Source organism: Pan troglodytes, chromosome 17, assembly GCF_028858775.2.
Source record: "Pan troglodytes isolate AG18354 chromosome 17, NHGRI_mPanTro3-v2.0_pri, whole genome shotgun sequence".
Classification (NCBI taxonomy): Eukaryota; Metazoa; Chordata; class Mammalia; order Primates; family Hominidae; genus Pan; species Pan troglodytes.
The window spans coordinates 33,467,089-33,485,980 of NC_072415.2; the positions used below are offsets into that span (position 1 = coordinate 33,467,089).

Here is an 18,892-nt window from a genome sequence, read left to right on the forward strand (position 1 = left end):
CTTCTAGGAAGTGATGCACATAAACTAGTTACGGCAGGACAGCATTTTGGGGAATATTTCCTCTGCGTATATTTGGGAGTATTTCCCCAATATTGCTATCTCTGTGCACACTGGGCCATGAGGTGGAGATATATTGCTTCAGAGGAGAAAATAGTAAAACATGCAAGGGATGGGGAAGGATTTGACAGTAGGGTGGTTCCCAGCAGATGGGATGGAAACTGGGAAAGCCTTCCAATGTGTGAAGGAGCTAGAGAGGGAGGGGGAAGGCGGAGGTCACGTGAGAGTGTCCACGTTTTCTTCCCCCTCTGCGTTGAATCTCGGGTGTGTTGTGGGGGAGAGGTAACCTAGGTTGTGGAAGAAACATCAGGTCAGTTATGGGGAATTCCAGATGGGAAAGGATTTTCTCTTCTTGTGAGAAACCAGGAAAGTTACAAGCCCTTTAGAGTTCTGCTCTCTGCTGGTGCCCGGGAGATAGGAGAGAAATGGCCGTGGGAGTTTCAGAGTCAGTGGTCCCCCAGTCCCCATGGCCCACATCCACCTAGCACCTAGGCATCCAGGAGTCCCGTCTGCCTATGGGAAATCAGAAGCGACAGAGAAACAGTCGGCTGCAGTGAGCCTGGGGTTGGGAAGGCAAGGCCACAGTGCCCTGACTTCCTGAGTAGATACAATGGCCAGGCCAGCAGAGAATGGCGAGACCAGCTGCAACCCTGGGGTGTAAGAGTGCAGGACGCTTGTGGACCAGCACAAGGGCCATGCATGAGTCTCTCCACCCCCATCTCAATGCCAGGATGATAGTCTGACTCTTAGGTCCCTTCGGAGAGAAAGGCAGGAGGGAGCAGGATCCAGAATGGGCTAAAGGTAACCTCTGAGGTAATTATGGTAATATGCCCCAAGAGACTGTTTTAACCAGATAAGACTGAATTACCCATCGGGGGAAGGGGGGCTGAAGAGCAAAATGATTCAGTTATAGAATATAAAGTTACATTTTCTGCTGCAATGTGTAATTTCAACCTTAGCCTACTAGCAGAAGCAGGCACAAGATTGTTGCCCACTGCTGTCCCAGGAAAGGGAGAGAGGATGAAGACATCTGAGCTGGGTCGGGGAAGCTGGTGACTTGGGAACCCAGGAGGATCTGGGGGTGCTGAAGAGCAGTCACAGGATGTTGGGACCTGTCTTGGGAGAGACAGTGGAAGAGGTGCTGAAACAAAGGTTGGAGGGAAGTGGAAGACACTTTAACTTACTTCATAATTTTTCCAGGGTCCTCTTGGTGGAAATATTCTTGAATCTAAATATTATCATGAGCAATTTGTACTTTAATTTGTACTTTAGTTTAAAAGCACTTCCATATTCTTTATTTGATTTTCCCAATTCAGGATTTAATTAATCAATAATTCAAGCAACCAATAATGATAATTATTATTTGAGACAGGACTCTGTTACCTAGACTGGAGTACAGTGGCATGATCAAGGCTCACTGTAGCCTCAACATCCTGGGCTCAAATGACCCTCCTATCTCAGCCTTCCTAGTAGCTGAGACTACAGGTGTGCACCACCATGCCCAGCTAATTTTTTTTTCTTTTTTTCTTTTTGTAGAGATGGGGCCTTGCTTTGTTGCCTAAGTTGTTCTTGAACTCTTGGCCTCCAGCAATCCTCCCACCTCAGCCTCCCAAAGTGCTGAGATTACAGGTGTGAGCCCAGCCTTCTAAGTCTCAAGCAGAGTGCTAAAAATAAGTCCTAGAGAAGAGACATGGAGGTTTCCATACGACTGCAGTGCCATCATAAAGTATGGACAAAAATGCACAAAATCAAACAGGTGGGAGGGCTGCTGCATGGGGAATGAGGGCTCAGTGTCCTGGATAGAGTGCTATCTGATCCAGGTCTTGAAGAAGGACCAGGATTTTGCTAGGTGTGAGAAAGGGGAAGGGTCGTTTGAAGGAGAAGGAAAAGCAGCTACAGTCACAGTGGCTTGGACAGGCATGGCTCCTTCATGCAGGGTGGGAAATCCAACTGCTGTAGCCAGAGGGGTGCGGGTGGGACCCTGGGAGGCAGGAGGGAAGTGTGGGTCCAAGCTGGTGCCAATACTAATGCGCTTCTCCCTCCGTGCCTGCTCTGGGTCTGTTTTGTTCTTTGTCACTCTCTCCACCAGAGGGCGGGCAGGGAGAGGCAGCCAGCTGTCTATTCAATGTGCTTTTCAATGGCTTGGTCATTATTAGTAAACTTGTATTAACAATTGAAACTAATATGTGGGAAAGTGCTAAAAGGTGCTATATTGTGAAAAATTATCTATCTATCTACCTACCTACCTATCATGGAGTCTTGCTCTGTTGCCCAGGCTGGAGTGCAGTGGTGCCATCTCAGATCACTGCAACCTCCACCACCCAGATTCCAGAGATCCTCCTGCCTCAGCCTCCCGAGAGGCTGAGACTACAGGCATGCACCACCACACCTGGCTAATTTTTGTATTTTAAGTAGAGACGGGGTTTCACCATGTTGGCCAGGCTGGTCTCAAACTCCTGACCTCAAGTGATCCACCCGCCTTGGTCTCCCACAGTGCTGGGATTACAAGCATGAGCCACCGTGCCTGGCCAAAAAATTATTATTATCAATTTAGAACATCAATGATAACACTCATCAAATATATCTTCTTAATTGGAATAGTCATGGGAGGTGCAAAAAGCAATCAGTTCTTCCTGGCTGTAAGACCTTAGGCAAATCATCTCAGCCTGAGTGAGTGTCCTCTTAGGAAAAATTATTAGCTTCGCAGAGATAAGTGAGAAAACATATACAAAGGTGGTGAGCATGAGCACTGGCTCACAGATGCTTAGGAAATGTTAATTGCATCTGAGTAGTATTTATCATGAGAAACAATACGCGCCTTAATTTGTACTTTTGTTCACAAAATACTTCCATATGCTTTTTAATTTGATTCTTCCATCGACCCTGTGAGATAACTGACTGTGAGCAGGTAGGAATGAGTGGGAAAATGAGATTTGGGGGCCGCCTGTGTATTTCATTACTAGTCATTACATCTCCAAATCTGATTTTGGAGCCCAGGGAGTTGCATGTGAGTTAGAGCATTATTGTCAAATCAGATTACCTATCAGTTGATTATTTAGTTTATGAATTAGGAGAGGTTTTCCTCTTTTGTACACCTTAATTTCTGTTTTCTCTTATTTTTTCCTTCTGGTATAATGGTTAGAGCCTTCATTTTCATCATGAAAATGATGGGGTACAGTGGCTCACACCTGTAATCCCAGCACTTTGGGGGGCCAAGGCGGGAGGATGGCTTGAGCCCAGGAGTTCAAGATCAGCCTCAGCAACACAGTGAGGCCCCCATCTCTATAAAAAAAGAACAATGATTTCATATGTTTTTTTTTTTTTTGAGACGGAGTCTTGCTCTGTCGCCCAGGCTGGAGTGCAGTGGCACAATCTTGGCTCACTGCAAGCTCCGCCTCCCGGGTTCACGCCATTCTCCTGCCTCAGCCTCCCGAGTAGCTGGGACTACAGGTGCCCACCACCACGCCCGGCTAATTTTTTTGTATTTTTAGTAGAGATGAGGTTTCACTGTGTTAGGCAGGATGGTCTCGATCTCCTGATCTTGTAATCTGCCCGCCTCGGCCTCCCAAAGTGCTGGGATTACAGGTGTGAGCCACCGCGTCTGGCGATTTTATATATATTTTTAAATTAAACATATAAAAATAATTTTGAAAATGATGAAAAGTAAGTCAATTTAGCTCCTTTTTGTAGAGTTTTGGAATGTATCAAAATGTGAAAAAACATTTAAAAATATTCAAATAGGTTTTTGAATACTTCCATATACTTTGATATTTTTAATACTTTGATATTAAATCAAAGAAATCATTGTGAAGTTATAACCTCTACAGCACTTTTTTAAAAAAGGTAATGGCCAGGCATGGTGGTTCACACCTGTAATCCCAGCACTTTGGGAGGCCGAGGTGGGGCAAATCACTTGAGGCCTGGAGTTTGAGACTAGCCTGGCCAATATGGCGAAACTCTGTCTCAACTGAAAATACAAAAGTTAGCCGGGTGTGGTGGTGCACGCCTGTAGTCCCAGCAACTCAGGATTCTGAGGCAGGAGAATCACTTGAGCCCGGGAGGCAGATGTTGCAGTGAGCCAAGATCATGCCTCTGCACTCCAGCCTGGGCGACAGAGTGAGACTCCATCTCAAAAAAAAAAAAAAAAAAAAAAGAGGTAATAGAACATTTAGCTTGAAGAAGAATGAGATTCATAGGGTTATGATAGCTGTCTTTTACTATGTGTGTGTATATCAAGTAGAAAAGGATTTAGACCAATTTTTCAGACCAAGTGATAGAAAGAAGACAGATGGGTGAAAGCTGCATGGAGACTTGGGGTCAATGTATAAAAGTTTAATGAGTGTTGGCTAAGACCAAAGAAACTGATCAGAGAGGAATGAGTTCCCCATGCCTAGAGGTGTTCAACAGTAGCTGATTATCATAGAAAGGATTCGAGTACCGATGGATGGCTAAATAGAGTGAGTTTTATAGTTTCCTCCAACTCTGTTATTCCCTCATTTCATTCGAGATCACTTTTACAGCCAGATCACAGCATGAGATGGAGTATATGACACAACCTGTATTAGAGACTAACCTTGTATGGTCTTATGTAGGCTCCTGAGAGTATTTGGAAAAGAGAACTAAAACCATCCTCTTCTGTGGGAATGAGTATCTGAAGCGGCACTAGCTCTTTGCTTCTACGATTTCCAGCCGTCACACTTGGGTTACTTCTACCTACAGGGTTAGGCCAGTCAGAAAGTCTTGGGGACCAATTCTATTTGAAGTTGGGAGTCCAAGAGCTGTGAGGAACCTTGCCCGTGGCAGAGGGAGTTCAATATTGAGATAATTTTCTTACCCACCCTACCCTGCCCTGGAGCCTATTTCTTATGATTGTCCCTTGCACCGTGTGCCTGGCCCAGCAAATGGGTCTGTAAGAGATTTTACCAGATGCTGCATTGCCCATGGTCTGACTCTATCCTCCCCAGTCAAGGGTGATGGGACTGAGGATAGGCAGGCCAGCCAGTCACTGTGGCCTGGTGCACAAAGATGAGCTGTGACAATGACATGGCTATTCCCAGAGGTTGGCAGTCTGATCCATAAACCTGGGGACCACATACAAGATAAGTAAGCAGACGAAACTGGTAAAAAAAGAAAGGAGTGGGGAGAAACAGAGATATGAAGAGACTTTGAGATGACAGAGAACACACGACTCACTAGAGAAAGTGCAGCCTTGATTTCTGATGGGTTTTCTGTTCCAATGAGGCCCGGTTGGAATAGAAATGATAATAACAGCAATACCTAACATTGCACTGGGTGTGTATCAGCTACTGCATTAAGAGTTTTGCAGGGATTATTTTATTTAATTATCACAGTAGTCCTAAAATACTGAGACTCGGGGAGAGTAGGCAACCTGCTAAGGTCACACAGTTAATAAGCAAAATGGGGCCTCTGTTTCATTTTAAGATATCTATATCCCCATAATTTCCAAGCTGCTCTCCACCCAAAAAATCTGGGTCTGCTCCCTAGCTGCCTCTTACAGTCTTCCTGGGGCTTATGCTTATGAGTCTGGGCCCTATATCTGGAGCCTTCCTCTAACTCTCAGGCACTGATCACTAAATGCTGCAGGCTTCCAGACCTGCTCTGCACCAGCCATGGGGATCTTCTGGCAGTCGATACACTTTTTCTGAGTGTGTACCATGTGCAAACGGAACAAGACAGAGTCCCTGCCCTTGCCAAGCAGCAAGGACTTCCTATGGCTGTCTGTTCCCATTTCCAAACCCCCAGGATTCTACGCTAATCTTTTGGCTCCTTCTCCCACTGCCATTGATGGGTTCACCCCTCTAAGCTTCCGACCTGGGAGAACGTTTAATTTCTGGGTCCAGCTACTCTGTGTACAAGTCAAGGCTTCTGTTAGGAGAAGGCACTTTATTAGATGACTTTTCCTCCAGCCTTCAAAGAAATACTGTTTAGCACATGAAAAAGACTAGATAGAGATGAGTTAACTGACTAACCTCAGCTCTGGGTTAACAGGATCAGACCTTTGCATTCTATAAAAGTATTGTTTTAATAAAGTGGGTGAGTGGAGTTGGGAAAATATATGTCGAGGCATTTGGTTAATAGAAAAATAGAAATAGCCACCTCAGCTAGTGATTAAAAAGGTCTGACTCGTAGCAACTCAACTTGGTGAGGACACATGGAAAGAAATGAAAATGAATTGTTAGAGTGAAATCTATATTTCAATGATCTCTGTGACTCTTGACCTTTTGGCTTAGGACAATATGGAAGGAAAATATTTTTTGAAGTTTCAAATCAGGAACATAGTCTTCCTACTGTCTGGCTATGACTAGATTTGGGATTATGATTCCTCATCCCAAAGTACTAAAAAGGTCTCCATTTAGTTCTCAGTGATAGAGTTACAAAGAAAAGTCATCCCACTACCGTTCAGATTCCCTGAAGCTCATATCAAATGTCAGCTGAGTAATTTCAATGTAACTTTGTCAACATCCTGTTACAGGATACCGTAATAAAATGGTAGGGCTTCATAGAATGTCAGTGCAACAATTACAAATCAGATTTAGCCAAAAGTATTAGGAAATTAAACCAGGCAGGTATTCCTGTCCTCATTTTGTAAATTCAAGGATTTTCCAATAATGACTCAATGTGTCAGCTGAGATTTCAGAATAAAACATTGGTTTCCAAATGCTCTACCTATAGAATATAGGTAGGCCATGTGCAGGCCATGTGCAGGCATGGCACTGTTTTCTTGGAACATAATAAATATGCAGAGTTTACACTTTCAGAGAAGACGGAACTTGAGCTAGTCTGACCTGGATAGATAACAACCTCTAATTATAAGCTCACAGTAGGTAATAAAAATTATTATGATTTGAGGGCACAATGGGGTGAGTGTACTCTGTAAAAAGGAAAAATTCCATTGCCTTTTTTCCCCAAAGCAATTCTTATTTTATAAGACACCCTTTTCCTGAATAACAATTCTTTTAGGGCTGAACTCAAAATAATTCAAAACAATTTCATTAGATGCAGTCTTTAGAAGTTGTAGCACTTGCTCCTTGACCAGAGGGTGGATCCCTGCACTCAAAGACTAGGTCATCCACTTTGACCAGGTTATCCTAACTCTTGAGGAAGAAAAAACAGCTATGGCGTGTTGTGGCTACTGCTGCAATGTTGGTTTACTCTTTAACTTCTTGGCTTCAACATCACTGCATGACTCATTTTAGGTTTAAGTGGGCATGGCTCATGCAACATTTGAAATATAATCTCTTATATCGACTTGGTTTTTTACAAGCAGTACTTTAGGCATATAAAGAATAAAATTCAAAGTGCCAGAAATTATTTTGGAAGGATGTACTAATAGAAAGACTTGATAATCTTGATAACCTCACATTCTAAATTCACAGTGGTATCTTCAATAATGGCCCCCAAATCAAACTTAGGCAATCTAAAAATAACCAATTCCTTTTACTAATTTTAGTAAAATGAATCATCTGATTCAGAATCAATCAACAATAACAAAATAAGAAGGACCAATACGAAAATATTAAACTCCAATCCTCGAAAGTCAACTCTAGCAGGACAAAAGTAAAACTTTTTTTGAAACTGCTTCCTTTCCCAGGAGTATTCCTGGGGCCACCTAAGAATAACTTTACAATTCTAAAAATATAACCTTACATTGATACATTACATTGATTACAATGTCTGGCACATGGTAAGTACTCAAGAAATATTGATTGAATGTTGAATAAAACAATTATTTAAAATGTGGGCATTTGAAGAGATCATCAGGCTCATCCTGCTCAGCCTCCTAATTTTCAGTGATGAAAGTCAGGCCCAGAGAGGTTGATTCACTTGTTCAAAACCACACAGCTCAAATTATTGGCAGAGATGGATCGAGAACTTGGGATTCCTGACCTCAAAACCACTTTGCTTTCCTGACTTCAAACCACTCTGCCCAAAGGCTCTTTCTTTTTCTTAGGCTCCTTATGTGCTTGGGCTTCTAAAGACCAAAGAAACCTGTGTCCAAGAGCTCAGACCAACCTTAAAGTTCTCATAGCTATTCATTATGTGAACACAGAGAGGCATTCCTGTATCAGGTCATAGTACAGTGGAGATGTGCCTGGGTATGAAATCAGCTTGACTTTTTCCTAGGAAACTACCTTTATAGTAATGTTTCCTTAATTTGAAATGTTTTGTTAAAAATAAATTAATCTGGCGCCAGGCATGGTGGCTCACACCTGTAACCCCAGCACTTTGGGAGCCCAAGGTGTGTGGATCACTTGAGGCCAGGAGTTCGAGACCAGCCTGGGCAACATGGCTCTCTACCAAAATGTATCTCTACTAAAAATACAAAAATTAGCTGGGCATGGTGGCATGCACCTGTAATCCTAGCTATTTGGGAGGCTGAGGCGCAAGAACACAGGAGGCGAAGGTTGCAATGGGTCGAGATCATGCCACCACACTCCAGCCTGGATGACAGAGCAAGACGCTGTCTCAAAAAAAAAAAAAAAAAAAAGTTAATCTGGACAAAAATAGTACCTACACAAGAGAAGCTAATTATAATACTGTACATTTGGAAGGTTCTTCACTGTTTATAAAGTGCTGCCTGTATAATCTTGCATTTCTGTTCTTTTTTCTTCTTTTTAAAAATCATTACTCTTTTTTTGAGACAGAGTCTTGTTCTATTGCCAAGACTGGAGTGCAGAGGCGCGATCTCGGCTCATTGCAACCTCTGCCTCCCAGGTTCAAGTGATTCTCCTGCCTCAGCCTCCCAAGTAGCTGGGATTACAGGCATGTGCCACCACGCCTGGCTAATCTTTGTATTTTTAGTAGAGACGGGGCATCATGTTGGCCAGGCTGGCCTCAAACTCCTGGCCTCAAGTGATCCTCCTGCCTCGGCCTCCCAGGGTGCTGGGATTATAGGCATGAGCCACTACTCCCAGCCTACATTTCTGTTCTTTTACTTTCAGTTAATTGAATTGCTAGCTGTTAGCTTGCTGTTGGTAAATGAAGTCTCAACAGCATAACAATTGTGAGAGATGAAGGTGCAGAACCTCCTAATGATTCCAACGGCATGGGCTCCTCTTTGGCTTGGTGGAAGAAGTGGTGGGCAGGTAGTAAGGCAGCATTATCAGCAGGGGCCAGGCTACCTGGCCCACATCTGTTTACCTATGTCCCAGGCCAGCCTGCACTCATTAGATCAGTGCAGCCATAATTTGTTTGCACAGGAGGTGGCAGAGTGTGTACTTGTGTACTTGACCTCAGACATCAAATACTTAAGTTTTGAAAGTACTGAACTGTGATGTCAGCTTGGTTTCATAGGCTTTCAGGCCAGCTCAGAGCATAGAACAGGAGATACCCTAATCAAAGATTAACTTTTCATCACAGAAGCAGAAGGGTTTAAAGGATGCCTTGAGCTTACTGGTTATCTCAGGTATGTGCTGCCAGGGGACACCCAGCCCTCCCTGCCCCATGTGCCATGTGCTCGGGCAAATGTCAACAGTGGACATTACCTGCCTTGGCTGGTTGACTTTTGCTCCTGAAGCCAGCAGTAATCGAATAACATCCAAGTAACCACCTTGGGCAGCTAGGAAGAGGGCAGTGGCTCCATCCTGAGAGAGAACAAATTAAAAGCATTAAAAACATTATCTTTCACACTTATTTTAAAAGAAATTAGGGCGGGCGCAGTGGCTCATGCCTGTAATCACAGCACTTTGGGAGGCCTAGGTAGGTGAATCCAGGAGATAGAGACCAGCCTGGCCAACATGGTGAAATCCCGTCTCTGCTAAAAACACAAAAATTAGGCTGGGCACGGCGGCTCATGCCTGTAATCCTAGCACTTTGGGAGGCCAAGGCAGATGGATCACCTGACATCCGGAGTTCGAGACCAGCCTGGCCAACAGGGCGATACCCCATCTCTACTAAAAATACAAAAAAAATAGCCAGGCGTGGTGGCAGGCACCTATAATCCCAGCTACTCCGGAGGCTGAGGCAGGAGAATCGCTTGCCCCTGGAGGCAGAGGTTGCAGTGAGCTGAGATCGCGCCACTTCATTCCAGCCTGGGCAAAAGAGCGAAACTCCTCCTCAAAAAACAAAAAACAAATAAAAATACAAAAATTAGCCAGGTGTGGTGCTGCATACCTGTAATCCCAGGTACTCGGGAGGCTGAGGCAGAAGAATCTCTTGAACCCAGGAGGTGGAGGTTACAGTGAGCCAAGATTGCATCACTGCATTCCAGCCTGGGCAACAGAGTGAGACTCTGTCTCAAAATAAATAAAATAAAATAAATTAGATTTAAAATATACACATTTAATATAATTTTCCATCTCCATCTCTTTGTAGGTTTCCACCTTTTTGTCAATGAAGAGCCAAATGTTAGATATACAAATCCCCCAAACCTCATTTTAAAAAAATTTATTTTTAATATATTTTTAAATTTCTAAAATTTCTTTTTTTTTTTAATTAGCTGGGCGAGGTGGCATGTGCTTATAGTCCCAGCTACTTGGGGGCACTGAGGCAGGAGAATCACTTGAGCCTGGGAAGTTGAGGTTACAGTGAGCCATGTTTGGGCCATTGCACTCCAAGCTTAGGGAACAAAGTGAGACCCTGTCTCAAAAAAAAAAAAAAAAAAAAGAAAAAAAATTGAGAGTAAAAGGTGTCCTTTTAATTAGATCTTTCCTACCCTTTTCTCTTTCTTGTCCCCTTATCCTTGTTCCCCCAACATGAGGGTTCTGCAAGAATTAAGATACAATATGCAGCTGGGTACGATGGCATACACCTGTGGTCCCAACTACTCAAGAGGCTGAGGCAGGGGGATTGCTTGAGCCCAGGAGTTCAAGACCAGCCCTGGAAACAGCAAGACCTTGTCTCTCTCTCTCTTCTTTTTTTTTTTTTTTTGAGACAGGGTCTCCCTCTGTCACTCAGACCTTGAGTGTAGTGGTACGACCACAGCTCAATGCAGCGTCAACCTCCTCAGCTCAAGCGATCCTCCCACCTCAGCCTCCTGAGTTGTTGGGACTACAGGCGTGCATCACCACATCCAGTTAATTTTTTTAAAAAATTTATAGTAGAGACAGGGTCTTGCTATGTTGCCCAGGCTGGTCTCGAACTCTTGGGCTCAAGCGATCCTCCTGCCTCTGCCTCCCAAAGCACTAGGATTACTGGCATGAGCCACCACATCCAGATGACCCTGTCTCTAAAACAAAACAAGACAAAACAAAACACAAAAGAACCCTAAAAGATGTTTTCAATACAACTGCCCTAGAAACCATCTCCACAAAGTGGCTCTCTGCCAGCCCAACAGACACCAACAACACCTATAAACACAAAAAAGCACTCCTGCATAAAGCCCAGAGCAAGTGCCCCTTTTCCAGTGCTCTTTAGTTTTCATCTTAACTGAGTATCTATGCCTTCTGGGCATTTCTGTTTTCTTGGACACATGTCACTCGGTGCTTTCGGCAGACGTGTGGATCAGCTGAGAGCATGCATTCTCCCCGGATGCTCCCTTCAGCCTGACAACATTCGCAGCGCAGGGTGAGCTTCATTGTTTTCAGACCACGGTGGAAAACCAGAGCACACCCTAGAGGAAAACACCTAGCAAACCCAGCTAATTACCACACCTCCCATTGGGAACACTAACCTCAAGCAAAAATATAAGACATGTTTCCCTGCAAGTCCAGCCACGTGTGTCACGTGGAGGGTCCTGGATTTTCAGTGGGCGTCAGCAGAGCTGCCAAACTGCCCTCCAGGCAATCATTAAGAAATTAATCAGCCTGTACAGATTTTCAAGCAGATGTTTTATATGGGGATAACATTTTCGGAAAGTCTACCATGTCCTTAGCTGCTGAAAACTCTCAGCAATTTTCTTTTTCTTTTTTAAATTTTTTTTTAATTCTCAGGAATTTTCCAAGATGAACTACCCATGCATTGAATTTTTCACTGTGCATTCCAAGTTTTGGTTCTGCCCCGCCCATCCATATTTCAATCGTTTTTAAGAAAATATTTAGATTGTTTGGGTAAAGGTAAAGGTCTTAATATAAAATGGAAGTTATAATGCATGAAATTTCTTGAGTCACCTTAAAACAGAGAGGAAATCACTATGGGAAGGGGCTTTTCTTTTCACCAAACACTTTGGCTTTTCCTATTCAATGTGTGTGTGTGTATATATATATATATATATGCACTACACACTCTCAGATATACTCTACCTATATATAGCCAAAGACATATCTAACCTTTAGACCTGTGCTTCTTAGATTAGGCTACATGTGAGAACTACCTGTTGCCCAAGCTGTGCCTTCAGAGACTCCAGTTTTGTTGGTCTGGAGTGGGCCTCGAAATGGTATTTTTTTAAACCTTCCCAGATAATTCTAATGGGCAGCCAGAGTTGAGAATCGCCTCTTTAGATCATTATCAAGTAATTCAATCATTCTACTGGTAATGTTGCAGGCTCAAAGTGTGTTACAGATTTTGAAGTGCAGAGGGTGAGGCTAGCTGCTATGAATTTCAAAGAGGCCTGTGATTTGTCAGGGTTAACCATGTAAACTCTGGAAAGGGTGTTCAAATGGAAAAGTTCACACCTACAGAGCTCATTACATGTCTATGAAAGTATAGTGCCCCAGGCATAAGGGTTAAATGCCTAGCTGTAGGACAGCCTAAAATACGGTTCCTAGATAATTGGAAGTAGGAATTTTTCCACTCTTCACCATGAGACTGTCAAGTCTATTCATCTCCCTATATTCTATTTTCGCTTACAAAACTGGAGTAATGTTTGCCATAAATCCTATGGCATTATAGCGACAATCAATTGAAAGGCCCTTGGGTGATGATGTACTAATTGACAGCTGCAAACAGACCCGCACTAGCAGTGGATGCCTTTCACAGGTCAATGGCATGCGTATATTTCACAGAGGTCTTCATCCATCCAACCTCACTTTTCTACCAAATACCTTAGATTTCTCCTCTTTGTGCCCTTCCTCACAAATACTACAACAGTATATTTTTATATCCAATGAGCGCATTTAGAAAAATTTTGTATATTTTGTTTTTCAGCAAGTCCATATGCTGGGCTTTGTAGTTTGTCATGGTATGAATAAGTATCACATGATTTTTGAAGGCCTTAATTGCATAGGTACACGAAATGTTTCATCTGCACAACAAACAGATTTAAAAGGGAGAACAAAGATGGGTAAATAAGATAAATGGTTTCATTTTTTGTCGGTGGGGGACAGAGTCTCACTATGTCACCCAGGCTGGAGTGCAATGGTGTGATCTCAGCTCACCGCAACCTTCACCTCCTGGGTTCAAGCGATTCTCCTGCCTCAGCCTCCTGAGTAGCTGGGATTACAGGCACCCGCTACCATCCCCGGCTAAGTTTTGTATTTTTAGTAGAACCGGGGTTTCACCATGTTGGCCAGGCTGGTCTCGAACTCCTGACCTTGTGATCCACCCACCTCAGCCTCCCAAAGTGCTGGGATTAGAGGCGTGAACCACCGCGCCAGGCCAGATACGTGGTTTCTATATAAAAAAAGCCCATCTGGTCCGCTATATATTTTTCTCTTGACTCAGACCCAAGTCCTACTGTCCATTAAAGTATTTTTGAAGTTGGCAGGCATTTCTGGCATCTGAATTTAGACTGCAATTTTGTGTGTGATGAGAAATGTCCTAATGTCCCCCTGAAATGCACTCACATAAAGTTGGTCATGGATGTTTGCTCCGTGCTTCAGCAAGGTCTCCACCACCTGCATGTGCCCGTACTGACTGGCAGCCAACAGGGCGGTGCCCCCATCCTATGGACATGCAAAGTATAAACACATTAGAGGTGGCGCAGGCACATAATTCACCAGCAGATGTTCCTCACATACATAGAATTTAGGAAGAGAGTTTTCCCAAAGATAATAACAAACTCACTTTCCCTGTTTTTTTTTTTTTTTTTTTTTTGAGATGGAGTCTTGCTCTGTCACCCAGGCTGGAGTGCAGTGGTGCGATCTTGGCTCACTGCAATCTCCACCTCCTGGGTTCAAGCGATTCTCTTGCCTCAGCCTCCCAAGTATCTGGGACTACAGGCGTGCGCCACCATGCCCAGTTAATTTTTGTATTTTTAGAAGAGATGGGGTTTCACTACGTTGGTCATGCTGGTCTTGAACTCCTGACCTCAAGTGATCTGCCCACCTCGACGTCTCAAAGTGCTGGGATTACAGATGTGAGCTACCATGTCCAGCCTACTTTCCCTCTTTTATCCCTTTTACTTTTTCTTTATAATTATGGCAGAGTTCATCCTAAGGACGTGATTATGTTGTATATGTGGGCGGCTTGCTAGAGATGTATTACAGTTATTTGACCAAGTTATTTATTGTGAATTAATTTAGAAAATTCCTATGCCAAATGCAGCATCATCTATTTGCTTCTCAATATGAGAAACACAGAAGAGAAAGTCTTGTCAGTTCTTGGAATCATCAGAAAAGCCTCCCAGGGCTTCTAGCCAGAAACTTCCCGGGGAAACGCCGTCTTCTCCCTGTGATGTAACCCAGTGGTAGGCCACTGAGATTAAGGTGTTTGTATGGGGTAGCCCTCTGGGGCCATTGCCCTCATGGGACAAGATCTGCTGCCATTAAAAGAGCGGATAGCTATGGCACATTTCTGTGTGTCTCTCACTATCCTACTTAGTATTTTCCTTTTAACATGTGCCAATTTGTCCAGGGCTCTTTAAAAGTGTAGCCCTAAAAACTAAGCAGAAGCCTGAGCAACAAAAATTAGCCAGGGTGTGGTGGTGTGTGCCTGTAGTCCCAGCTACTTGGGAGGCTGGGGTCGGAGGATCGATTGAGCCCAGGAAGTGGAGGCTGCAGTGAGCCAAGATCACACCACTGCACCCCAGCCTGGGTGACAGAGCGAGACACTGTGTCAAAACAAACAAATAAAAAAAGTAAAAAAAAAACCCAAAAAACTAACTAAGCAGGGCACTGTAAAGCACACATGCTCTGATGTGGAATGGGATATTCCTGTGTTCCATCTACTCTACTTTTATCTCTGCAGCCTAAATTAGAGCTTTTCTACCAACCACATCACACTGCTGACTCATTGAGTTTGTGGTCAACTAAAATCCTTAATTGTTTTCCTCAGGTGCTAGAGCTAAGACATTCTTTTTTCCCATCTAGCGTTGTTGAGTTGTTTGGCTCTCTGAACTGGACATCTGAGCTAATTATAAGTAATTCAAAAACACATAAACTGGTTCTAAAATATGAGTCATAAATATAAGATACTGTAGTTTCTAAATTTGGGCATAAGGTGTTTATTCAAAATGCCTACTCATAGATCCCCACCCTCAGCCCTGCCTTCAGTAGGTCTGGGGTGAGATCCAGAAATATGCCTTTTGACCAGTCATGTGGGTTGATTGTGTAGGCAGGTGGGCCTCATGTGGAGAAACACTGCTATAAGAGGTCTCGAATTCGTAGGCAGGTAACATCCTATGGGGCTGCGTGTGGCTGGGTAGGGCTTCCCCAGAGGCAGGCTCTGTGGTGGGGGAGGGTGCTTGAGATGGGCTTTGAAGTGTGGGGAATGGAGAGGAGGGAGGCTGAAGGCTGAGGCTGGTGGTAGACGGCAGTGGTGAGGAGGCATCACAAAATTGCATAACAGCAGGAATAAGCACCATTTCTAAGCTTTATCCTGTCAATTTTCCTAGCTAATAAAGTAATAAATTTTCCTGCCTAATAAAGTAACAGAAAAGATAAAATATGATGATTCTTATGGAGGAACTGCTGTTATTTTTGTATGTATGTATGTAGGTCAGGGTCCTGCTCTGTCGCCCAGGCTGGCTGCAGTGGTGCAATCATGGCTCACTGCAGCCTTGAACTTTTGGGCTCAAGCGATCTTCCTGCCCTAGCCTCTTGAGTAGCTGGGACTACAGGTGTATGTCACTGTGCCAGCTTTTAAAATATTTTTTACTTTTTTATAGATGGGGTCTTGCTATGTGGCCCAAGCTGGTCTGGAACTCCTGGGCTCAAGCAATCCTCCCACCCTAGCCTCCTGAGTAGCTGGCATCACAATACCTGACTAATTTTTTAAAAAATGTTTTATAGAGATAGGGTCTTGCTACATTGCCCAGGCTGGTCTCCAACTCCTGGTCTCAAGCAATCCTTTCACCTTGGCCTCCCAAAGTGCTGGAATTACAGGTGTAAGCCATCCCACCTGGCCTCTTTGATTTAATTTAAAAAAATTTTTTTTGAGACAGGGTTTCACTCTGTCACCCAGGCTGGAATGCAGTGGCGCAATCATGACTCACTGCAGCCTTGACCTTCCAGGCTCAAGAGATCCTCTCATCTCAGCCTTCCAAGTAGCTGAGACTACAGGCACATGCAACCATGCCTGGCTAATTTTTGTATTTTTGATAAAGACGGGGTTTCGCCATACTGCCCAGGCTGGTCTTGAACTCCTGGGCTCAAGCGATCTGCCTGCCTCAGCCTCCCAAAGTGCTAGGTGTGGGCCAACATGCCCAGCCTCTTTTATTTTATAAAACACGGTTTTGGGGCATATAGATTTAGTAGCAGTGAGAACAATCGTTGAAGCAAAGTTTTGATGACAGAATCATTTAAAACTGAAAGCCTCTCAGCCCTCTCTTCTTCTCATGGAAAGCTCTTGGATACCTCCAGCTGACCTAATGGAAACCTGTGGAATTGCTCATCCTGAGTTCCATGTTCCATGGATTTCTGAGATAGTACAAACTGGCTCATGTACAAAGGCTTTAAGCCAGTATTCACTCGTTAACCAAAAAGACTGAAGCAGCCATATGGTCACTCATGATCATTTTGACCTTCGTTCAAAGAGTTGAGATTTAGGTTCATTGGACTTTACTTTCTATTTTTAGTTATCACTTTTATAATAGAAAATAAAATAATAATGTAAAAAAATATATAGTATTACTGTATGTTATACTCAGTAAGTTTGAAGGCATATACGTAGTACAATAGCAGGTTTCAGAAAAGACAAAACCTTATATGAAATTCACATCTACTTAATGGTTAGAATTTTATTATTTGATTTATTTTTTTGAGACAGAGTCTTCCTTTGTGACCCAGGCTGGAGTGCAGTGGCATGATCACGGCTCATTGCCGCCTTGACCTCTTGGGCTCAAGTGATCTGCCCGCCTCAGCCTCCCAAATAGCTGGGACTACAGGCATGTGCCACCATGCCCAGCGAATCCTTTTTTTTTTTTTTTTTTTAAATAGAGATGAGGTCTCGCTTTGTTGCCTAGGCTGGTCTTGAACTCCTGAGCTCAAACTATCCTCCTGCCTCAGCTTCCCAAAGTGCTAGGATTACAGGTGTGAGCCACCTTGGCCAGCTCCAGTAGTTACCATTTTAACAGAAAAAAAATCCCACTGGAAACTCCCTTGATATCTAAATAGTCCACAAAAAGGATTAACTAAGAAAACCTAAAAGTTTCCAACTTGCGCATATTTTCAGGAATTTAAAAATTATAATTAGGCTAGAAATGAGCTGACAATTACAAAAATCTTACGGTAGTTCAAATTCTGCTACTACAAAATATTATCATGTAAAATCATACTGTCAACATGAAATTAATCTTTCTACATTCTCAGCTTTCTTATCTATATGTCAAAAATGAAAATCAATTACTTCTTTTTTTTTTTTTTTTTTTTTGAGACAGAGTCTCACTCTGTCACCCAGGCTGGAGTGCAGTGGCATGATCTTGGCTCACCGCAACCTCTGCCTCCCGGGTTCAAGTGATTCTCCTACCTCAGCCTCCTGAGTAGCTGGGATTACAGGCATGTGCCATCACGCCTGGCTAATTTTTTTTTGTATTTTTAGTAGAGACAGGGTTTCACCATGTTGATCAGGCCGGTCTCGAACTCCTAACCTCGTGATCCCCCTGCCTCAGCCTCCCAAAGTGTTGGGATTACAGGCGTGAGCCACCGCGCCTGGCCAATTACTTCTTTAAAGGAAGAACCACTATATAGTTTCCCAACTATGTAAACTGTAGCTATGTATTATGTATTTCAGTGAGGATAGCTCATGAAAGTAAGCTGTCTGCCAAACCACCCTCTTTAGAAATGTCTCAGATCTAGTAGGATCAGATTAATACTTCTAACAATTCCTATCATAGTATCAGAATTAATCTTCAGTGGGAAAAAGAACATGGAAACAGGGAAAGTTAGAAAGCCACTGCTACTGTATCCCTCCTGGTTACAAAATTTAGTGTTCTACAGTATAAAGGTATCAGTTCAGGAAAGGATAGAATTAATTCCCCATAAAATTTTCCAACTGTGAGCCCAGAGTAAAAATGTAACGTTTTGAATAGAACCCTTAGAGCTACCCCTGAACCACTACAAGTAACCTTGAGGAAATCCACTTACTTAGGTTTGAGAATCTTGTAAAAAGGGAAACACAAATTCGTACCATAGATGAGGAGAAAAGCAATACCCATGGCTGCTGAAATTCTTCAACATAACACAAAATCAAGAAGGTTATCTCACTTTGGTCCTAAATTCAGTGGATGCTCCAAATCCAAAGAGAAATTTCACAACATCATTATGGCCTTGCTGGGCGGCAAAGAATAGGGCAGTTGTACCTGACTGGGAGAGAGGGAGAGGCTAGTTTTAAAAGACATTTGGTTATCTTACATTTGATTTGAACATCTGCAAAGAAAACAAAACAATATCCTTGCATAGAAAACTTCTAGCCTAGGAAGGGGCTAAATTTGAACAGATTCTTATTTTTTGGTCAGAGAAGTGACAAAAGGAAAGGAAAACTTTATTCTTAGTGAAATGGGACGAATGGTGGCTCCTCAAAAGATCTGTCCCCATCCTAAAACTTGTGAATATTACCTTCT

General features: G+C 43.2%; 1 protein-coding gene across 10 annotated transcripts in view; it reads right to left on the reverse strand.

Moving 5' to 3' along the window:
* The window catches only part of ANKRD29 (ankyrin repeat domain 29), a 63,970-nt gene that overhangs the window by 21,728 nt on the left and 23,350 nt on the right, over positions 1-18,892 (reverse strand). For 9 of the 10 annotated variants that reach the window (XR_675634.5, XR_010151871.1, XR_010151872.1 and 6 more), the window contains 3 exons: positions 18,537-18,635; positions 13,740-13,838; positions 9,564-9,662 (listed from right to left, as the gene is read on the reverse strand). Coding sequence is in view for 3 of the 10 variants with exons in the window: in XM_001155671.8 (XP_001155671.1) it covers positions 9,564-9,662; positions 13,740-13,838; positions 18,537-18,635 (297 nt within the window). In the remaining 7 variants the exon portion in view is untranslated. The remainder of the gene's footprint in view (positions 1-9,563; positions 9,663-13,739; positions 13,839-18,536; positions 18,636-18,892) is intronic. The other variant, XR_675636.5, reaches the window with a different exon arrangement.